This window comes from Aythya ferina (assembly GCF_964211825.1).
Source record: "Aythya ferina genome assembly, chromosome: 9".
NCBI lineage: Eukaryota > Metazoa > Chordata > Aves > Anseriformes > Anatidae > Aythya > Aythya ferina.
The window spans coordinates 18771716-18791244 of record NC_140305.1 but is presented as its reverse complement, the minus strand read 5'-3'; the positions used below and the strand labels follow the sequence as shown (position 1 = coordinate 18791244).

The 19529-nt window shown below is 66.3% G+C and overlaps 3 protein-coding genes across 4 annotated transcripts; 1 reads left to right on the top strand and 2 right to left on the bottom strand.

Annotated features, from left to right (window-relative positions):
• Nucleotides 1-2911: 2911 nt before the first annotated feature.
• Nucleotides 2912-11718, top strand: ECEL1 (endothelin converting enzyme like 1). The gene is made up of 18 exons (XM_084528899.1): nucleotides 2912-2937; nucleotides 4468-5321; nucleotides 6550-6618; nucleotides 6690-6800; nucleotides 7261-7353; nucleotides 7666-7790; nucleotides 8118-8340; nucleotides 8442-8540; nucleotides 8632-8706; nucleotides 9123-9226; nucleotides 9343-9401; nucleotides 9535-9586; nucleotides 9704-9771; nucleotides 9855-9979; nucleotides 10139-10204; nucleotides 10359-10454; nucleotides 10928-11004; nucleotides 11176-11718. The coding sequence occupies exons 2-18, from the start codon at nucleotides 4578-4580 to the stop codon at nucleotides 11273-11275; spliced, it is 2286 nt and encodes a 761-aa protein (XP_084385025.1). The 5' UTR covers nucleotides 2912-2937; nucleotides 4468-4577; the 3' UTR covers nucleotides 11276-11718.
• Nucleotides 11719-11840: 122 nt separating this feature from the next.
• LOC311441171 (intestinal-type alkaline phosphatase-like) lies at nucleotides 11841-15069 on the bottom strand. Its single transcript, XM_084528898.1, has 11 exons — nucleotides 14927-15069; nucleotides 14277-14393; nucleotides 14036-14151; nucleotides 13745-13919; nucleotides 13465-13637; nucleotides 13237-13371; nucleotides 13073-13145; nucleotides 12851-12985; nucleotides 12557-12748; nucleotides 12337-12447; nucleotides 11841-12253 (listed from the first exon to the last, which is right to left on the bottom strand). Exons 1-11 carry the CDS (start codon nucleotides 14994-14996, stop codon nucleotides 11991-11993), a joined length of 1560 nt encoding a protein of 519 aa, XP_084385024.1. The 5' UTR covers nucleotides 14997-15069; the 3' UTR covers nucleotides 11841-11990.
• A 464-nt stretch (nucleotides 15070-15533) lies between these two features.
• Nucleotides 15534-18773, bottom strand: LOC311441169 (intestinal-type alkaline phosphatase-like). 2 transcript variants are annotated; one of them, XM_084528895.1, is made up of 12 exons: nucleotides 18701-18773; nucleotides 18310-18421; nucleotides 18100-18216; nucleotides 17650-17765; nucleotides 17408-17582; nucleotides 17148-17320; nucleotides 16936-17070; nucleotides 16789-16858; nucleotides 16565-16703; nucleotides 16262-16453; nucleotides 16055-16171; nucleotides 15534-15920 (listed from the first exon to the last, which is right to left on the bottom strand). In XM_084528895.1, the coding sequence occupies exons 2-11, from the start codon at nucleotides 18386-18388 to the stop codon at nucleotides 16090-16092; spliced, it is 1278 nt and encodes a 425-aa protein (XP_084385021.1). In that variant the 5' UTR covers nucleotides 18389-18421; nucleotides 18701-18773; the 3' UTR covers nucleotides 15534-15920; nucleotides 16055-16089. The 2 variants fall into 2 exon arrangements, with proteins under 2 accessions (XP_084385021.1, XP_084385022.1); XM_084528896.1 differs by having other exon boundaries at nucleotides 15547-15920; nucleotides 16569-16703.
• Between the last annotated feature and the right edge of the window lie 756 nt (nucleotides 18774-19529).

The window sequence follows — 19529 nt, the reverse complement described above, 5'->3', positions numbered from 1 at the left end:
CGAATTAATTTCGCAGACAGAGGCAGAGGCAACCCTGTAACAATAGCGGAGGGGGAGATGAGGAGCCGGCGGGGAGCGGGGCCGGGGGCTGCCTGGGGATGTGTCCAGCCTGGGGGGTGCAGCAGGGCTGGATAATGGGGTGCGAGGGCTGGGTGTGAGGGGGGCCGAGGGGTTTTGTGGGGACCAAGGGGGTTGGGGGACTGAGGGGGTTTGGGAGGATTGGGCAGTGGATGCGGGGTGGACGTGCCCAGCTCTGGGGTTGGGGGCATCGTTCCCGTCCTCCTCCTTTGGCAGCTGGGATTGGGATCACTTGGGGTGGGGTTTGTGGGGGCAGATCTCACCCCAATGGGCACGTCTTGGGCCAAATGCTTCCAGCAGGGACAAGCCCTCACCCTGCCATCACTAGGGTGAGCTTAGCACCACAGGTGGGGCACAAACACCCAGCGTGGTGGGGACCCCCAGCACTGCTCCCCCACCAAAGGGACACTGATACCCCACCAAGGCTGACACCCCAAACTCGCACCCTTTAACCCCCCCCAGGACCTTTCCACACCGGGCAGGAGGACACCCATGGCTCACGCCTGGCACCGCCATCGGGGAGCGGGTGGCATTTTGGGGGTCCAACGACGGGGGCTTCGGCCAGCGGGCGCTCAGCACCGAGGGGCTGGCAGAGGGGAGGGCGGGTGGCGGAGGTTGGCACCGCGCTGCTTTGCATTTTCAATGACAGACCCATGCCGGGTGCTCGGGAGAGTGGAAAAATCTTATTTGTCACCTGCTGGCGGTGCGCGGAGGCTCCCGCGCCGCGGCTAATCTCGGGGAAAATGAGGATGCCGGCGGGGTGGCCCGTGGGGCTGGCGAGGAGGGGGCTGCTGGGGGTCAGGGCTGGGGGCTGCAGGGCGGGCAGGACCTGGGGGGGGGTCCCACCAGCCTGGCCCTGGCCAAAACTGGGTGCGTTGTCACCAGGGCACAGGGCACTGCTGCTGCTTTTGGGGCTGGGTAGCGCTTGTGGGCATCCTGGAACAAACTCCCCGTGCCCCCACCAGCCCAGCCTGCCGATGCTCAGCCCCTTTTTTCCTCTAGCCCAGCTTCAAGAGCAGCTTCTCGCGGTGCCAGCTCCACAGGTTGGCATTGCAGCTCCTCGGGGCACTTGGGACATTTACACTGGAAAACTGTGCTTGGTGCAGGTGCTGCCTGACCCCCCCTGTGCCCACCCACAGGTCCCCATCCCAGGTTTGCTGCACCCTCCCTCCTGCAGCTGCCAGCTCCCCTGGGACGCCGCAGCAACTCTGCGGCCGGCTCAGATTTATCCATTATTTTATATCCACACGCCTTTAATTTTTACAGCCCTGTTGGAGCAATACCCAGGCTGTTAATAACGCTGCCCCCCCCCCCCCCTTTCCCGCACGCATCCATCATGCTCCCACCAAGGTGGGTCTGGGCAGGGGGGCTGGGAAAGTACAGGCATGGGGATGCCATCGTGGTGGCACCTGGTGCTGTGCCCCCACCCTTCAGCCTCCCCCAGCAAGCTGGGCACCCCATTACCCACCCACGAAGCGTCCTAGGGCTGGGTGCTCCTGCACCCTGCTGGTGCTGCTCGGCGTGCCCAAGCTGGAGGCACCTGATGGGGTTCCTGGAGCCTGGTGTGTGCCCGGGGAAAGGTCTGCTGCAATGTCGTGAGGCTGTGGAAGTGTGTCGGGGTGTGTGTGTGTGTATTTTGGGGTGTGTGTGAGTGTGGCAGGGCACGCCTGGCTGTAACGGGAGCTGTATGGCACCACTTGTTGGACACCGTGTGTGTGGCACAGCGTGCGTGTGCCTGTACTGGTGCGTGTGTCAGCGTGCACAAGCGTGTGCACTGATGCTGGCACATGTTATTGTGTGCCCAGGGCCAGCCCGTGGTGCTCGCAGGGCAGGACAGACCCAGTGGGTCCCACACCAGCTGAGCCACCCGTCCCCATGCCACGCAGCGTCCCCATGCCACGTGGTGCGTGTAGCACATTACCCACACCCCAAAACTCCCACCCCAGTGCCCAGGAAGACCCAGGCCCCCACCCAGCACCCAGGGCCATGTGGGATGGGGGTGCCAGGGTGCCCAGGAGCACGGCCAGCGGGATGGCTGAGCGGGGACGGGGTCCCTGGCTGCTGCGCGGGGCCGCTGTGGGCAGTGGGATTTGATGGGTTATAAATCTCCTTGCTGGGCCCCCCCGTGGCAGAGCGGCTCACGATATATATGTTGGGGATTTATCTGCAATGCAGTTTAATATTCCCAGACCTTTGCGTGTGTGTGCGTGTGTACGAGTGTGCGTGGCCCCCTCCCCATGCCGCCCCATGCCACCCCCATGCCCACCCTCTCACCTGGAGCCTCCTGGGCTCCCCCTGTCTCCCACCTCCATCTCTCCCCGCCTTGCACCCACCCTGGCAGGCCAGGATGAGCACCCTGGGGTGCACGGACATGGCTGGGGGGTGTCCGAGCGGCTGGGATGCGGCCAGCACAGCCCCCCCAGCCGTGCCCACCCTTGCCCTTCCTGGGTGCCAACCTGCCAGGGGGTGGCAGCAGGGTCCCCGGCCGGTGGGTGCCAAGCTTGGTGGCACTGCCAGCCTTGTGCCAGCATCCCCCCCGGGGCAGGGGGTCCTGGGGACCCCCCCCCCCTTTCCTCCCTCCTTACCCTTCCTCCCCGCCGGCGGGGATGAGGTAAGGCTGGCGGGTGGCACAGGGCTGCTCCATTTGCATAATAATCTCGTTAATGGAGCCTGGCCTGCGGGAGAGCCGGGCTGGAGACGCCACCCCCTCCCCGCCCCGCTGCCTCCCTCCGGCCCCGCCGCTCCTCCAGCCGCGGCGCGGGGCTCGGAGCGGAGCGCGGGGCGCGCAGCCGGACGGCCACCGCCGGGCCAGCCCTCCAGCAGCCCCGGGCAGCCTCCTGACATCCCCCCGGCAAGCCGGTGAGCACCCCCGAGCACCCCCCGAGCATCCCCCGAGCATCCCCGGGCAGCGTCCCCCCGAGCATCCCGGGCGGCATCCCCCGGGCAGCATCCCCCCGGCGGCGTTTTCCCCGAGCGCAGCCCGGAGCAGCCCCCCCGGTGGGGCGGGGAGCAGGAGCTGGGCACCCCCGAGAGCCCCCGGACATCCCGGGGAACATCCCTCGGCGAGCAGCCCCGGGGAGCAGCACGGGGAAGACTCCCCCCTCCCCACCACCACCACCCCCCGAGGCTGGCAGCGAGCATCCCGCGAGCATCCCCCGAGTGATCCAGGCGTTATTCCCGGGGAGCACTTCCCGAGCATCCCTCGAGCGACCCTCGAGGAGCACCGCGGGCAGCATCCCGCCGAGCATCCCCCGAGCATCCTGGGCAGCGCGCCCCGGGCACGCCCGAGCATCCCCGGAGCATCCCCGGAGCATCCTCCCAGCACCCTGGGGACCACCCCGGGGACCGTCCCCCGAGCAGCTCTTGCAGCTCCCCCCAGCACCCCGAGCCCCCCCCCTTGCCGTGCCCGCCACCCACCCCGCAAACTTTCCGGTGGTGGCAGCAGCGCAGCTGCTCTCCGGCACGGGCACCGCCAGGCTGCGGCACCGGGGCACAACTTCACCCAAGTTTTGCGGAGGGAGCGGGGTCTGCAGGGTGCTGGGGGGCCGGGGGACCCTGCCGCAGGGATATCGCCCCCCCCTCTCCTCCCCGAGCGGCTCTTTGTCCTCAGCGTGTCCTCCCCACACCTGCAAATCCATGTGCAGATCTGCGCTGAGCGAGGAGTGGGGGCTCCTTTTGAAGCCCCCCCCCCCCACCCAATGCCTCCACCCTCTTCTCACGGGCAGAGCTCCCCCCTCCCCAGAGCAGCGACCGCTGGGCACCGGCTAGGGGTGAGGTATTGGGGAGAGGGATTGGGGTGAGGGGGGTGCTGTGAGGTGTCCATAGGGGCCAGGATCCCCCAGACTGGAGCGAACTTTGCGTGCACACCGCGCTGCAACACACTTGGAGGCAACGCAATGCAACAAGACCCACCCCAACCCAGTGCAACGCGGCACGGCGCAGGGCGAGACAGCACAACCCGGCGTGCAACAGCCCAAACCAACCCCATACAATGCTTTCTCCCCCCCCAAAAAAATCCCCAGGGACCCGCTTACCCTCGCTGCTCACCCCACGCAGAGGGGCTGGCAGCCCCATGCCCCCCTCAGCCCATCAGGTGCGGTGTGGTGCTCCCCAAACCACCCCGGGCACCCACTTGGAGCGGGTGCTGTCCCCACGTCAGGGGGATAAAGCATTGCCAGGGGCTGGGTGGGATCGTGCAGGTGGGACCCTGCCCCATCACCAGGTGGGGGACCGAGGGGACAGCCACGGGGTTGGGCTGCCCCCGAGCTCCCGGCACCAGCGCCACCAGTGCCACCAGCGGGGACGGCGACGTGGGCGATGATGACGGCACGAAGCGATCCCCTCGCTCCTCCCCAAACACCCCTCAACCACCTCCTCTGCCTTTTGCAGGAGCAGCCTGACTCTCCGGGCACCTCCACCGCCTCCAGCATGAACCGGGGAGCACCGGCACCCGTCCCCTGCCTTCCCTGAGCCCCCCGCGCCTGCGGGCAGCCCCGGCCATGGAGAAAACCTACTCGCTGACGGCCCACTACGACGAGTTCCAGGAGGTGAAGTACGTGAGCCGGTACCAGAGCGGCACGCTGCCCAACGGCTTCGCCCTCCAGCTGGGCGCCGGGGCCAAAAAACGGGGCGGGGGGCTGCCACGCTGGAGCCGCCGGGAGATCTGCCTGCTCTCGGGGCTGGTGTTCGCCGCCGGGCTCTGCGTCATCCTGACGTGCATGTTGGTCCTCAAATACCTGGCGGCCGAAGGGGACAGCTACTGCCTGGAGGGCTGCCAGGAGAAGAAGGCCTTCCTGCGGGCGTCCCGCTTCCTCAGCGCTAACATGGACGCCACCATCGACCCCTGCCAGGATTTCTACTCCTTCGCCTGCGGCGGGTGGCTCCGGCGGCACGGCATCCCTGAGGACAAGCTGGTGTACGGCACCATCGGGGCCATCGCCGAGCAGAACGAGGCCAAGCTGCGGGCGCTGCTGAGCCGCCCCGTACGCCGCCGAGCCCCGGCCTCGGCCGAGAGGAAGGTGAAGGAGTTTTTCCGCTCCTGCCTGGACCGGGCTGAGATCGACCGGCTGGGCCCGCGGCCCATGCTGGAGGTGATCGGGGAGTGCGGCGGCTGGGACGCCTCGCCGGGCCGCGGGGACCTCAACGAGCTGCTCTACAAGACGCAGGGGGTCTACAGCGCCGCCGTGCTCTTCTCGCTCACCGTCAGCCTGGACGACAGGAACACCTCCCGCTACGTCATCCGGGTGAGGGCACCCTGACACCCCCCCGTGGGACGTCCCCCAGCCGGCACCCTTGGGCCAGGGTGGAACCTTTAGGGGGGGGAGGATGCGGGAAGGGATGAGGTGGTGATGGGGTCCCCCCCTCCTGTGCCATCTGAGCCCGTCACCCTGGTGTCCTGGCTGCTGTCTGCGCAGGACGGGGCGGTGCTGGCTCTGTGCTGGGTGTCCGTGGCTTTGTGGGCCATCCCCACCCCTGTCACCCACGTCCCTCGCCCTGTGGTGCCACCAGGGCATTTTGGGGGCTGCGTCTGGGTGGCCAAACCTCGAGCACCCCGGGTGGGCACAGCGGGGGCACAGCAGTGGCAATGGTGGGGACACCATGGGGGGCACCAAGCGGGCATGGTAATGGCACAGCAGTGAGCACGGCGATGGCACGGTGGTTGGCACAGAGGGGACACGGGGTGGGCACAACAGGGACACGGTGAGGGTGGCGGTGGCACGGTGGGGACAAGGCGTTGGGCACACCGGGGGCACGGAGCCTCCTGGGTCCCCGTGAGCTGGTGGGGCTGGCACCAAGGGGTATGGGTGTGAGTGTGCGAGCGTGAGCGTGAGCGTGCGAGCCGGGGGACAGGGCAGGAGGCCGGCTGTGCGTGTGTACACTAGAGGGAGCGTGTGTCACGGAGAAAGGCTTCGGCTCCGACGGGTGTGATGGGGAAGGCGCGGGTGTGCCAAGGGTGGGGTGCCACGGCGAGGTGTGGGGTGGAGGGGGGGGAGCGAGGTGGCTCCAACGCCTCGCGTGTGCGTGTGGATGGGTGTGACAGGAGTGTGACAAGTGTGCACGGTGGGTGGGACGGGTTTTTTGTGTGTGTGCTGTGAGAGGAGGCTGAAGGGTGGTTGGTGGGGGGGTACAGCACGTTTGGTGAAAATTCGAGTGTGTGCGTGCACCACCGAGGGGTGTGCGAGAGAAGGGCTGTGGGTGTGACGTGGGGGTGTGTGTGCATGAATGGGGTGCTGGTGGGGTGTGACACGGGGCAGAAATGTGCAGATGGGTGCACGTGCCTGTGGGTTAATGGGGGTGTCTTTGTGGCACCGCTCATCCCCGTGGAGCATCCTGCACACAGATCTGGGACTGGCTATGGGGTGGGTGTGGGGCCACCATTTGGGGGAGATTGGGGGTGTGTGCAGCCAGGACAGGGTTGGGGGCGCCCCTCTCCCCACCCTCTGCTCACCCCTTGCCCCCGTCTCCCCCCAGATTGACCAGGATGGGCTGACGCTGCCCGAGCGGACCCTCTACCTGGGGCAGGATGAGGAGAGCGAGAAGGTGAGGAGCTGGGGGGCTGGGGGACCGGGGGGCGGTGCTGGTGGCACTCATGGAGTTGTCCCTTGGCACAGATCCTGGCTGCATACCGGGTCTTCATGGAGCGGCTGCTCACCCTCCTGGGGGCCGAGCACGTGGAGCAGAAGGCGCAGGAGATCCTCCAGCTGGAGCAGCACCTCGCCAACGTGAGGGGGGGGGTGCCTGTCCCAGGCTTTGGGGTGCCCCTTCCCAGCCCTGAGGGACCCCATCCCCTTGGGAACCTTCAATCCCAGCCCCTGGGGACCTTCCCGATCCCAACACCTTGAGGCAGGGCCCCAGGGACCTCATCACCCTGGGGACACCCACGGGATAACCACTTGGGGACCCCCATTCCCCATCCTTGGGAACTCGCTCCAGGCCCTTGAGGACACCGTGCCCAAATCTTGGGGAACCCCAATCCCAGGCCTGGGGGACCTCCACGCATGGTCCTTGCTACCTCAGCTCCTTGGGGTCCTCATGCCCAGCCCCACAGAGGGTGTGGACCAGCAGCTCCTCTTGCCCTGGTGCTGTGCCCATCCCCGTGCCACCCCTGGGGGGTGCAGTGGGGAGGTGACAATGGGGAGGTGACAGCAGGGAGGAGGTGACAGCCGTGCCCACCCCGTGCAGATCACGGTGTCCGAGTACGACGACGTGCGGAGGGATGTCAGCTCCATGTACCACAAAGTCACCCTGGGCGAGCTGCAGCGCATCACCCCCACGGTGCGTCCCCCTGCCCACCCCCTGCCACCCCCATCTCCCACCTGCCCTGCGCCCCGTGTTTGCCCCTGTCCCGTGTCCCCAGGGCTGTCCTGTATCCCCTATAAGAAGCACAACCCCGTAGTGCCATGCCCCAGTATCCCAAGAAACATCCCCCACTGACCCCATGGATAAATGTGCTCCGGATAGCGACGGCTCCATCCTGTACTGCCCTGGCTGCTGGGGGCAGCACCAGGAGCAGGCGTGACCCCATGGGAAGGGGAGGGGGGAGGCTGAAAGCCTGGTGGCACGGGGGTGACGTGCCCACCCTGCCAGCTCAAGTGGAAGCGCTTGCTGGACCGCATCTTCCACGACAACTTCTCGGAGGACGAGGAGGTGGTGCTGCTGGCCACCGACTACATGCACAAGGTGTCCGACCTCATCCGCGTGACGCCCAGCAGGTGAGGGGGGCTGGCACCTCCGTGCCCAGCTTTGGAAAGGGGTGGTGATGGGGTAGGTACCGGGGGGAGCTGTGGAAGGACCCCCCAAAATGCCCCACGAGGCCATGCAGGACATGGCGAGCCCTGGGGAAGCTCCTGCTGGAGGGCACCACCAAGCTCTCGGGTCCCCAAGCTGGAGATCAGCAGCCCCATCACCGTGCCTGCTGCGGGGACGTGCACGGTGCCACCACCCCCTCCATCCCTGGGCCCCACGGGACACGGCCACCCCAAGCCTGGCACGAGCAGGGAGGTGCCCAGGAGGGGCCTGATCCTGCCCCATGTCACCAGGATCCTCCACAACTACATGCTGTGGCGCATCGTGGTGGTGCTGAGCGAGCACCTCTCCACCCCGTTCCGCGACGCCATCCACGAGCTCTCCAAGGAGATGGAGGGCAACGAGAAGCAGCTGGAGCCGGGCAAGGTCTGCCTGAGCCAGGCCAACAAGCACTTCGGCATGGCCCTGGGCGCCCTCTTCGTCGAGGAGTACTTCTCCTCCGCCAGCAAGGCCAAGGTAGGCGCCCTCCCGGCCCCTTTCCCGGGTGCCCCCCTGCACCCCTGAGGGCTGGAGGGTGGCCAGGACGCCCCGGTAGCATCAGCGGTGCCCCGCTGTAGGTGCAGCAGCTGGTGGAGGACATCAAATACATCCTGGACCAGCGCCTGGATGAGCTGGACTGGATGGACGAGGAGACGCGGAGAGCGGCCAGGGCCAAGGTGGCAGCCCCCAGCGTGCCCCCCGGGCCTTGTCCCCGTGTGGGGGAATGGGACACGGGGACCCTGACCCCGCTGCCTGCTCTGCCCCCAGCTCCAGTACATGATGGTGATGATCGGGTACCCCGACTTCCTGCTGAAACCAGAGGCCATCGACAAGGAGTATGAGGCAAGGGGGGGCCCGGGGCCGTGTGGTGAGTGGGGGGATGAGCCCTACACCTCATTAGGGCTCCAGGTAGATCATGATGGGGAGACACCACCCCAAAAAGGAGCCAGGACACAAGCCCACCGCTTGCATGGGCACAGCCACGTGGGCAGAGCCACGCTGTCCCATCCCCACATTGCTCCCTCACCCTACCCCTGATGGTCTGGGGTCCCCAAAGAGGTAACAGGGACATGGTGGCTCCTGCAGACCCCCCACCCCAGTGTGAGGGGCCACATCCAGCCCCTGGCCACAACCCCACATCCTCTGTCCCCACGGCTCATGGGGGTGGGAGGACGCCCCGGCACTGCTCCCCAGCCTCAGGGGGATGGATTTTGGGGGCTGGTGTCCCCCTCGACGTGGCCGTGTCCCCCCCCCCCCAGTTTGAGGTGGACGAGAAGACCTACTTCAAGAACATCCTCAACAGCATCGCCTTCAGCATCAGGCTCTCGGTGAAGAAGATCCGGCAGGAGGTGGACAAGTCCGCGTGGGTATTGCTTCACCTGGGGGGGGACACGGGGACATCGGGGTGCCCCCGGCTGTGCGAGGGGGTGGCATTTCCCCGTCCCTCCGTGTCCCCAGCACTTCCATCTCTCCTTGCAGGTGGCTGCTGCCCCCCCAGGCGCTCAATGCCTACTACCTGCCCAACAAGAACCAGATGGGTGAGGCATTGCCTGGGGGGGGGGAAATGGGTTTAGGGGGCATGATGTGGGGTCCCCTGGTGCCAGGGGGTGCTGAGGGGGTGGGATTGGGGCCGGGTTGTCCCCTCCCTGCAATGCTGTCCTGTGTCCCCAGTGTTCCCCGCCGGCATCCTGCAGCCGACTCTCTACGACCCCGAGTTCCCGCAGTGAGTGTGGGGCTGGGGGGGAGGAAACATGGATGGGTTTGGGGAATGGGACAGGTCTTGGGGTGATCGCCACCCCTGCCAGCACCGTGTTCACCCCCAATTTTGTCCCCCCGACAGGTCGCTGAACTACGGTGGGATCGGCACCATCATTGGGCACGAGCTGACCCACGGCTACGACGACTGGGGTGAGTGACCCCCACCCTGCTGGGGGTACTGGGGGGGGGGGTACTGGGGACACTGGGGGCACCACGGGTGGCGCTGCCTGCAGGGGGGCAGTACGACCGGCACGGGAACCTGGTGCACTGGTGGACGGAGACGTCCTACAGCAAGTTCCTGAAGAAGGCGCAGTGCATCGTCAACCTCTACGACAACTTCACCGTCTACAACCAGCGGGTGAGATCCCCCCCCCAGAAGTGACAGAGCCCAAAAAAACTCCTCACACCTCATCTGGGAACACCCCCGGGGCCCTGGGTGGGGGACACCGAGGCACAGCAGCCTTGGTGCCCCCGTGGGGACATCGCTGCTTACCCCGTGCTGCTCCTCTTTGGGCAGGTGAACGGCAAACACACGCTGGGGGAGAACATCGCTGACATGGGGGGGCTCAAGCTCGCCTACTACGTGAGTGTCGCCCACCCCGGGGTGTCACAGCCCCCACAGGGCCACGGGGCTGCTGCGGATGCCACCGATACCGAGGGTGGCCGTGCCTGCTGGGGGGCACGGGGCTTTTTTGGAGCCCCCCACAGCCATGCTGAGGGCACCCCGTGTCCTGCAGGCCTACCAGAAGTGGGTGCGGGAGCACGGCCCCGAGCACCCCCTGCACCACCTGAAGTACACCCACGACCAGCTCTTCTTCATCGCCTTCGCCCAGGTGAGCCGGTGCCCACGGCCACCAGCGGGTCCCCGCCTGGGTCCTGGGCTCTGTGGGTGCCCCCGGTGCAGGGCTCAGCCCCACAGGACCACCCCACACCGTCCCTGTGCTCTTGGGAACCCTACAGTGACAGCCACCTGCCCCCCATTTCCTATAAAGACCCCCCAATAACAAATGGATGCAAGCTTTGGGGCACCCCACAATCAGGCAGCCCACAGCCTCAGGAGACCCTACAAAAACAAGCGTGCCTGTTCAATAACACACATGCCCCTACGCTCGCCCAGCCCATCCATACCTCATATGTAGGCTCAGGGAGACCCCACAACAACAAACACCACCAGGGCACCCCTGCCCTCACCCCCAGCAGCCAGAAGGGCCACCCCGGTGGGTGCCCAGGGTCCTGGGGGGTCCCAGCGGGTGCCAGGACCCAGGGTGTCCCCCTGGTCTCACCCACGGGACCTTCCTCCCCCCAGAACTGGTGCATCAAGCGGCGATCCCAGTCCATCTACCTGCAGGTGCTGACGGACAAGCACGCCCCGGAGCACTACAGGTACCGACCCCAAAACGGGGGCACGGTGGGCACCAGCCCTCCTGGTGGCTGCCAGCTGGGGCGGGCAGGGCTGGGGGTGCTGGGGTGAGGGGCAGGGTCCTCGGTGGGCATCCCCTTTGTGGGGGTGCCCAGCTCTGAGCTGTGTCCCCCTCCCCCATTTGGCCCCGGCAGGGTCCTGGGCAGCGTCTCGCAGTTTGAGGAGTTCGGCCGCGTTTTCCACTGCCCCAAGAACTCGCCCATGAACCCGGCGCACAAGTGCTCGGTGTGGTGAGGCCACTGTCCCCGCGGGCTGGCACCCTCCTGGTCCCCGTCCCTACCCGGATGCCACCCTCTGCCTGCCCCCCTCTCCAGGCACATTTTGGGGCACCCCCAAAATATTCTCCCACTGCAGGGGGTGCCAAGGCAGAGGAGCCCCCTTGGGGTGGGGGTATGAGCTCCCCACCCACGGGACCTTCTCGTCCACCTCCCCAAACCCTTCCCCACACCCAGCTGCTCAGGGCAGGGCGGGTGACCCAGGGGTGCTGCGGGGCTGTCCCGTGCCAAAAGCCCCCCACTCGGTGCTTGTCCCTGTGCCAGCCCCGTCCCATCCCCATCAGCCCCACCACCAGGGTGGGCTGGGGGCCAGGGCGATGCCAGCCTGCCCGGGGGCACAGGGACACGGACACGTGCTGTATTTTTCGCTGCTGTTTCTGGTCAATAAAGCACTGGATATGCCAGGGGTGCATGGGGCCGTGGATGGGGACGGGTGGCAGTGGGCACCGACCATGGTGGGGAGATGCAGGGGGCAGGAGCATCCTCCCCAAACTCACAGCACCCTCATGGTGCAGACACCTGCATGATTTTCCGCTGCATCTCCTACCACCTCCTGCCTTTATTAAACATCAAGTATGGGGATTTGGCACCCTGCAGCCACCGAAGAGCCTCAGGGCATGGGGATGGGAGGCTGTGGGTCCGGCAGAGCCCGCGGGCACCACAGGGCCATGGGGTCAGTAGAAGAGGGGCAGGAACAGGGCAGGAAGGAGCATGGCCAGGGGGGTGGCGTGGGCTGTGGGCGCGGCGTTGCGCTGGCGGCAGTCGGTGTAGGGCTCGAGGCAGGCGGCGTAGGCCATGACGTGGGCGATGTAGGTCTGCTCCTGCACCCCGCGGAAGAGGTGGGCCATGGGGCCCTTGGCCATGATGGCCACGTCCTCGCCCCCGTGGGACTCCGAGGAGAGGGGCACAGCGGACTCCTGCATGTAGTCGTAACTCTCTGGGGAGGGTGGAGAAAGGGGGTGAGCGGGGTGGTGGGTCCCATCCCCACCCCACCACCCCACCACGGCCCCGAGCGCTCACCGATGATGGTGTCATTCAGTTCAGTCCTGTTGCCGCCCAAGTAGCCCGGCCCGTTCCCATAGAGAATGGACGTGTAGCTCTTCAAGTCGGTGGCTTTTAGGGGGGCCAGGCCTGGGGAGAGGAAAACGGGGAGCGGGTTTTCAGCCCTGAAACTCCCCACATCACCACCCCGGAGCAGACAGCACCCGGCGCGGGGCTGTCCCTGCTCTCGGTGCCCTACCGAAGATGGAGGTGCCACGCAGGAGGTAGCCACCGAAGGAGAAGACGTGCGAGTGGTCGGCGGTGACCACGGTGAGGGTGTCTGCCTCGTCCGTCAGGTTGCTCGCCTTGTTGATGGCGTGGTCAAACTCCACCGCTTCCATCAGCGCCCTCTTGGCCATGCCTTCGTGGTGCCCGTGGTCGATCCTGCCGCCTGCAGACGGGTGCCCTTGGGGGATCAGGAACCACCACAACCCCGCAGCACCCCGCAAGGTGGGCCCTGCTACCCACCTGGGGAATCCCAGCCCCGACTGACCTTCCACGAAGAGGTAGAAGCCCTTGGGGTTCCTGCTCAAGATGGTGATCGCCGCCTCCGTCATCTCGCTGAGCAATGGGTCAAGGGTTTTGTTGCGCAACGGCTCGTACTTCATGTCCATGGGCTCGAAGAGACCTGGCAATGGGGACACGGTTGGAACAGCCTCGGCACCTTACAGTGTCCCAGTGGCTGCCACGTCCTGGCGCAGGGGATATGTGTTACCCATCAAATAATTCACGTTGGGGTCCGCAACAGCCTCCATCAGCTCCGTCCTGTTCCAGACGTAGCGGGCGCCCTGCGGGTGAGTCCCGGAGGGATCAGTGATGCCTGGCCCCATGCCTGGAGGGGGCGGTGGGCAGAGGACTGTCCCCCTCCACGTCACCCACCTGCCGTTCCTGCAGCCACGTGTCGATGAGGTTCACCGTGTCATTGCGCATCCCCCTTTCACTTTCTTCAGTGGGATACTCAGGGTCTGGTGTCCCCGCAGGGGTCATGTATTTCCGACCGCCCCCCAGGATCACCTGGAGGGGACGAGACAGGCACAATGTTCACAGCAATGTCCGGGGCGGGGGGGGGGATCTTCCCCTACTTCCCCCTCATGGCTGGGCACTCACATGGATGTCCACGTTGTGCACCAGCTGCCAGGCGATGTCCTTGCAGCCCTGATTGATGGCCTCCAGGGGCATGCTGGCATCCGCGTACCAGTTGCGGTCCACCACGTGCGCGTAGGTCCCCGAGGGCGACGCGTGCTGCACCCGCGTGGTCGTCACGATGCCCACCGACTTCCCTGTCCCACCAGACCCCACCATGGAGCCCCACACCATCGGGATGCTCGCCACGGGCAGCCCCCGGCGTGACGTCCCTTCTCCCCACCGCCCCGTGCCCCCACGGTACCAGCTTTGCGGGCTCGCTCCAGCACCGAGATCACCTCGTTGCCGTTCGTGGTGTTGCACTGGCTGTAGCGGGCAGCAGCGCTCACCCCTATTGTATTGTAGTTGGTCTTCACCCCGCACAGGTAGGCTGTGGCCGTGGCTGCGCTGTCGGGGACCTGCCGGTCCACGCTGTACGTCTGCAAAGGCCACGCAGAGCTCGCTGGCACCCCTTGTACTCGCTCGTGTGCCCAAGGTGTGCTCCTGCACCCATGGGCATCACCGTGGCCCCACACTCCGCACCCACGGGACTTACCTTGGAGAGAGCCGTGTAGGGGAAAGAATCCAGGAAAAGGGGGGTCTCAGGACCCAGCTTCCCCTGCAACTGCCCGTTTAGGATCCGGGCGGCTGTGATGCTGGGGACCCCGAAACCTGGGTGAGCGGGGAGGGTCAGCTGGAGGTCAGCCTCCAGACCAGGCACCCCCCCCCCGCTCCCCGCTCCGTGGTGCTCCGGCTGTGGTGGCAGCCTGCCCGATGGCGGTGCCAGCAGGACTCACCATCCCCGAGGAAGATGATGAGGTTTTTGGCTTCGTTTGTCCTGGGCTGGATCTTGAAGCTGGCCTCGATGGCCGCGGCTGCCTGCTTGTTCCAGAAGGATGGGTCCTCCTCCTCGGCTGGGAGGGGGCAGCACCCGTCAGCCCCAGGGCACCCAGTCCTGGGCGTCCCCGTGCTGGGGTCTCTGCTGGGTTCCCACCCATAGAAAGACCCCCACGGAGGAGAGGGTGCACGAATCCCATGGGTCAGGGTGCTGGTAAAGGTGGGGGGAGCCCACGCAGGCTGCACCCACCCAGGAAGGCGGCGGGGTGGCAAGAAAAAGGGATGCAATGGGAGGAACCGGCTGCCAAGTGGGATGGGGACAAATACACAGGGGTAAAGGGGCTACAGGCACCTCACACAGCCCCTCCTTGGCCCAAAACCAGCAGGACCCTAACCCCACAGGGGGAAACCAGCTCAAGGTCCCCCAAAAAGCAGAGAGAACCCCTGCTAAGCCTCCCAGCTCCCCTCCACAAACCCTGCACTTTGGCCAGCACCAGGGCAGACAGGATGGCACCACACATCCCGGGACACCCGCTGCAGCCAGCCAGCTGCCTGTCCCCATCCCTGTCCCTGTCCCCATCCCTGTCCCCATCCTTGTCCCTGTCCCTACCTGGGATGACAGCAGCACCGAGCTCTGCCCAGAGCCCCAGGCAGAGGGCAAGGGGGGCCAGGAGCCTCATGGTGGGATCTGGGCACCTGCAACCCTCACGGTCGGAGCCTGCCTTTCTTGTAGACTTTGGGGAGGGGACTTTGGACTAGGGTCAATCTTGGTGGGGTTCAGCCTTTCTCATATAGCCTGGCACCCTGCCAGCTGGTTGGCACAAAGGCCGTGGGGATGGGCCACCGGCACCTTATTGTCACCCCACCTTATTGCTGGGGCGGGGGGACACCGAGTGCAACCAGAGGGACTCGCGGTGCTCCTGGCAGCTCCGCTCTTGGCCAGCACTTCCCAGAGCAATAAATTCACGGATGAGGACTGAAATTCCCCACGCAACCTTTGCTGGGACAGGACCTTGTGCCGGGCTGTGCCTTAGCATCTCGAAGCTGTGCAGACTCCCTCCTTCATCCCTAGGGGGACGTGGCAGCCCCTCGCCCTTGCTTCATCTCCTCCTTCACCCTCAATGCCAGTCCCAGGGGGAATAAGGGGCCACAACCTGGGGAAACTGAGGCAGGGGGCAGCTCCTTAGGAGGCAGCCACAGCTGCAAACCCTCACAAGGCAGATGAAGACAAACAGCCTGTGTTTTATTGCATCCCTCAAGCCCAGCCACAGCAGGGACCAGGCAGCCCGGGTTGAAGCAGGGCTCGGTGGGGGTCTCTCAGCCCCCCGCCATGTGGGCAGCCACGCAGAGGGCCAGGAGGGTGAACAGGGTTTGGGGGGAGCCCCGGGTGCCGCGGGAGGCCCTGCGGGGTGCCCTGCACCGGGGCTCGGCAGCGTAGGGCTCGAGGCAGGCGGCGTAGGCCATGGCGTGGGCGATGTAGTGCTGCTCCTGCACCCCGTGGAAGAGGTGGGCCATGGGGCCCTGGGCCAGCACCACCACGTCCTCCCCGCTGTGGGTCTCCAAGTCGAGGGGCACGGCCGCCTGCTGCCTGTAGTCCTTGTCCTCTGTTGGGGGGGGAGCAGGAGAAATGGGGCTGGGGGCAGCTGCAGTGACACCCCAGTGACACCCGAGCCACGTGGTAACACCGGTGCCCATAGGACGTTGCCCCCCACCCTGTTATCCCCCACCAGGCTCCTACCCACAGCGGGGAGGCTGGCGGCTGGGCGGCCCCCGTCACGGACACTGTATCCTGGCCCATTGCCATAGAGGATGCTGGTGTAGGCTCGCTTGTCCTTGGCCTTCTTGGGGGCCAGCCCTGGCACAGGGAGCAGGAAAGGGCACTGTCACCCTCAGGCTCAGCCCCCGGTGGGAGCAGGGATGCCCGGCACTTGTCCCCGGGTCCCACCGAAGATGGAGGAGCCGCGCAGGGTGTTGCCCCCGAAGCTGAAGACGTGGGAGTGATCGGCCGTCACCACGGTCAGGGTGTCGGAGGGCGCCGTCAGCTCCCCGGCCCGCGCCACCGCCCGGTCCAGCATGACGGCCTCCATCAGCGCCTGCTTGGCCCGGCCGCTGTGGTGGCCGTGGTCGATCCTGCCACCTGCACAGGGAACGGGGCCGTCACCGCCTCACCACCACCCCCGTCCCGGTCCCCTGGAGCACCCACCCGCTGCCGGGCCCCTCTCCTGCCCCCCACCCAGGGTGCCCGGACTCATCTTCCACGAAGAGGAAGAAGCCGTTGGGGTTCCTGCGCAGGATGCGGATGGCTTTGTCGGTCATCTCCACGATGGAGGGGTCCGTGGAGGCGTTGCGGTTCAGCTCGAACTTCATGTCCTTGGGCTCGAAGAGGCCTGGAGGGGGGAGAGCAGGACCAGGGGCTGCTTTGTGCCCACGCCAGGGTGACGTTGTCAGCGGTGAAGGCAGCGATGCTCTTACCCATGAGGTGGCTCACGGAGTCCTCATCGACCGCATCCAGGCCCTTCTTGTCCCAGACGTAGCGGGCGCCCTGGCAGCGAGAGGAGAGCCGATGGCGATGGCACGAGCTCCGTGCCCAACGATGCCACCATGTCTCCTCCACAATACCTGCTTGGTGCTGAGCCACTCGGCCACCAAGTCACGCCCGTCCCTCCTGGTGCCGTTCTGAGCCGGGTCCTCCGGGTATTCGGGGTCTGGGGTCCCTCTGGGTGTCATATACGCCCGCCCACCGCCCAGGATCACCTGCGGGGAGCAGGGAGCTGCCAACAGCACTGGGGGCAGAGCATTGAGGGGCACAGCCCCCTCCTGCTATCGCTCACGTTGATGTCTGTGTTGTGCACCAGCTGGTGGGCGATGTCCTTGCAGCCGTCCCGCAACGCCTCCTTGGGCATGTCGGCGTCGGCGTACCAGCTCCGGCTGACCGAGTGCGCGTAGGCTGCCCCGGGGGACGCGTGCTGCACCCGCGTGGTCGTCACGATGCCTACAGACTTGCCTGCAGCACGGGACAGGGTTGAAAGGGAGGGAACCCTGTCCGTGCCGTGCAGGGCTCTGTGATGGGATTGTCCCGTCCCCCCCATACCCGCCAGCCTGGCCCGGTGCAGGACGGAGTCCACCTCGTTGCCAAAAGTGGTGTGGCATTTGCCGTAGGCGGCCGCCCCGCTCAGCCCCAGCGTCTTAGCGTTGGTCTTCACCCCGCAGAGGTAGGCAGTGCCCGTGCCGGCGCTGTCGGGCACCTGCCGGTCGATGGTGTAGGTCTGTAGGAAAGCGGGGGTGAGCGGGGACTGGGGAAGCACGGCTGCCCCCCAGCAGTGCCCCTCTCACCTTGGCTAAGGCCACGTGCGGAAAGGTCTCCATGGCCAAGATGCTCTCCTCGCCCGAGCCGCCGGCCAGCTGCCCCTTGTAGATCCGAGCTGCCGACACCGTGGGCAGCCCCATGCCTGCGGGTGCGGGTGACAAAGGGCTGGGGCTGGGGACAGTCCCCTCCTCCCCAGAAAATGCCCAGGGTTGGCCACAGCCACCCATCTGGGGAGGAGGTGACCTGCCAGCCCCGTCCTCTCGCCAGCAGCTTGAGGACAGCTTTGTCCTCCGGGTGCTGCTGAGCCTGGCCCCGTGGGGGTCACACCACCCGGTGTCCTGGTGTCACCGTCCCCAAGGCTCTGGGAGAGGCCGTGGTGGCCCTGGGACAGCCGAGGGGAAGGAAGTGACAGATGGGAAAGTGCTGCACTCATGGGAGGGCACACGTCCTGCGGGTCCCCAGCCCCGGGCACTCACCGTCACCCACGAAGAGGATGATGTTTTTGGCTCTCTGGGCAGCCGGCTGCAAAGCCAGAGCTGCCTCCAGCCTCCTCCTGGCTCCTTCGTTCCAGTAGCCCGGGGTCTTCTCGGCGTCTGGAGGCAAGAGCAGAGCTGGGGACGTGTGGGGCCCTGGAGACCCCCCCGTGTTCCCATCCCCATCCCTCACAGCCCCCTTCAAGCTCTCACCTGAGGCCGCGGCAGCGAGCGGGGCGAGGAGGAGGAGGAGGAGGAGGAGGCAGGTCCCAGGGGACAGCGGCCGTCCCATGCTGCCCACCCCGGGTCCCTCCCCGAAGGCCACCTGTGTCCAGGGCAGGGGGGGGACAGCCCTTTATGGCCCTGCCCTGTCCCGCCGGAGGGCTGAGCCCCCTGCTGCGGGTGAGCCCATGGGCTGATAACATTCAGGGACAGCTCCCAGCCCTGCCCTCCCCCGTGTCCCCAGCCTTCCCTGGGGGCACCCGTTGCCCCCCTGGCGAGGCAGGACCTCCAACCTGCCCCCGGGGAGCTGGGTGGCCCTGGGGCAGGAGGGGTCCCCTGCCGATTTCTTTATTATCCAATTTTTGGTTCCCTGGGCGAGTACCTGGGGATCTCCAGCAAGGAGCAGGGAGGAGGGGACCCTGGGACAGGCAGGGCAAAGGGCTGTTTTTGCAGACATGCTGGGCTGGGCTGGATTGGTCTCGTTTCCCAGAGAGACAACCCAAGGAGGGGACGCCGGGCTGAAGGGTAGGGGAGGACACCTTGCTGTCGGTGTCAGTGTCCTCAGGTTCCCTCTCCCTGGGGAAAAACCATCCCGTGGTGCCAGAGGCACAGCTCGGTGGGGCAGGAGAGCAGAAAACCCGCAGAGGAACGGACTGCTGTGACCCCCAACCCTTGTCAGCATTTTGGGAGAGGAGACACAGGGATGCCAGGGTCGTGGCACACAGATGCACTCTTTATTCCAGCCCCTGGTATCACAAGGCACCGTGACAGCTCTCTAGGCACGTGCTGTACCCAGCCCTGATCCACCCCAGGGCCCAATCACCCATCCTGCCGCGGGTAACCTGTGCTCAGCCAGATCCCTGCTGTGACAAGAGGCGCTTGTGCCCGTGCCAGGGCCTCATCTGTCACCACTGATGATGCGGAGCAAAGTGCGGTGCCTGTGCTCCTTCCCTGCCTGGCACCATGCAGCCGCTCCCTCTCCCAGAAATCGATGCCTCCATCGGTCGCTGCCTGGCCCACGGGGTGATGACACGGAGGCTGAGGGCGCAGCGAGCACCACGGGGACGGTGTGGCAGACGGATGAAGCGCCCCACAGAGCCGTCCTCAGCAGATGCAGCTGTGGCTCCCTGGGCTGCCTCGAGTGCCCGGGATGTCCCCAACAGGGGGAGGAAGGCAGCCGAAGGGCTGTGTGTGTGTTAGGAAGGATGCAG

Excerpts from the sequence above, each read along its gene's own strand:
- ECEL1 (XM_084528899.1), top strand. The coding sequence starts at position 4,578 with ATGGAGAAAACCTACTCGCTGACGGCCCACTACGACGAGTTCCAGGAG. Across the intron at positions 9,587-9,703 it reads TACGACCCCGAGTTCCCGCA|GTCGCTGAACTACGGTGGGA; the intron begins GTGAGTGTGGGG and ends TCCCCCCGACAG. Across the intron at positions 9,980-10,138 it reads TCACCGTCTACAACCAGCGG|GTGAACGGCAAACACACGCT; the intron begins GTGAGATCCCCC and ends CTCTTTGGGCAG.
- LOC311441171 (XM_084528898.1), bottom strand. The coding sequence starts at position 14,996 with ATGAGGCTCCTGGCCCCCCTTGCCCTCTGCCTGGGGCTCTGGGCAGAG. Across the intron at positions 13,372-13,464 it reads TGCACAACGTGGACATCCAT|GTGATCCTGGGGGGCGGTCG; the intron begins GTGAGTGCCCAG and ends CGTCCCCTCCAG. Across the intron at positions 12,254-12,336 it reads ACTGAATGACACCATCATCG|AGAGTTACGACTACATGCAG; the intron begins GTGAGCGCTCGG and ends CACCCTCCCCAG.
- LOC311441169 (XM_084528896.1), bottom strand. The coding sequence starts at position 18,388 with ATGGGACGGCCGCTGTCCCCTGGGACCTGCCTCCTCCTCCTCCTCCTC. Across the intron at positions 16,454-16,568 it reads CTTCTTCCTCTTCGTGGAAG|GTGGCAGGATCGACCACGGC; the intron begins ATGAGTCCGGGC and ends TTCCCTGTGCAG. Across the intron at positions 16,172-16,261 it reads GCGCGGCTCCTCCATCTTCG|GGCTGGCCCCCAAGAAGGCC; the intron begins GTGGGACCCGGG and ends TCCCTGTGCCAG.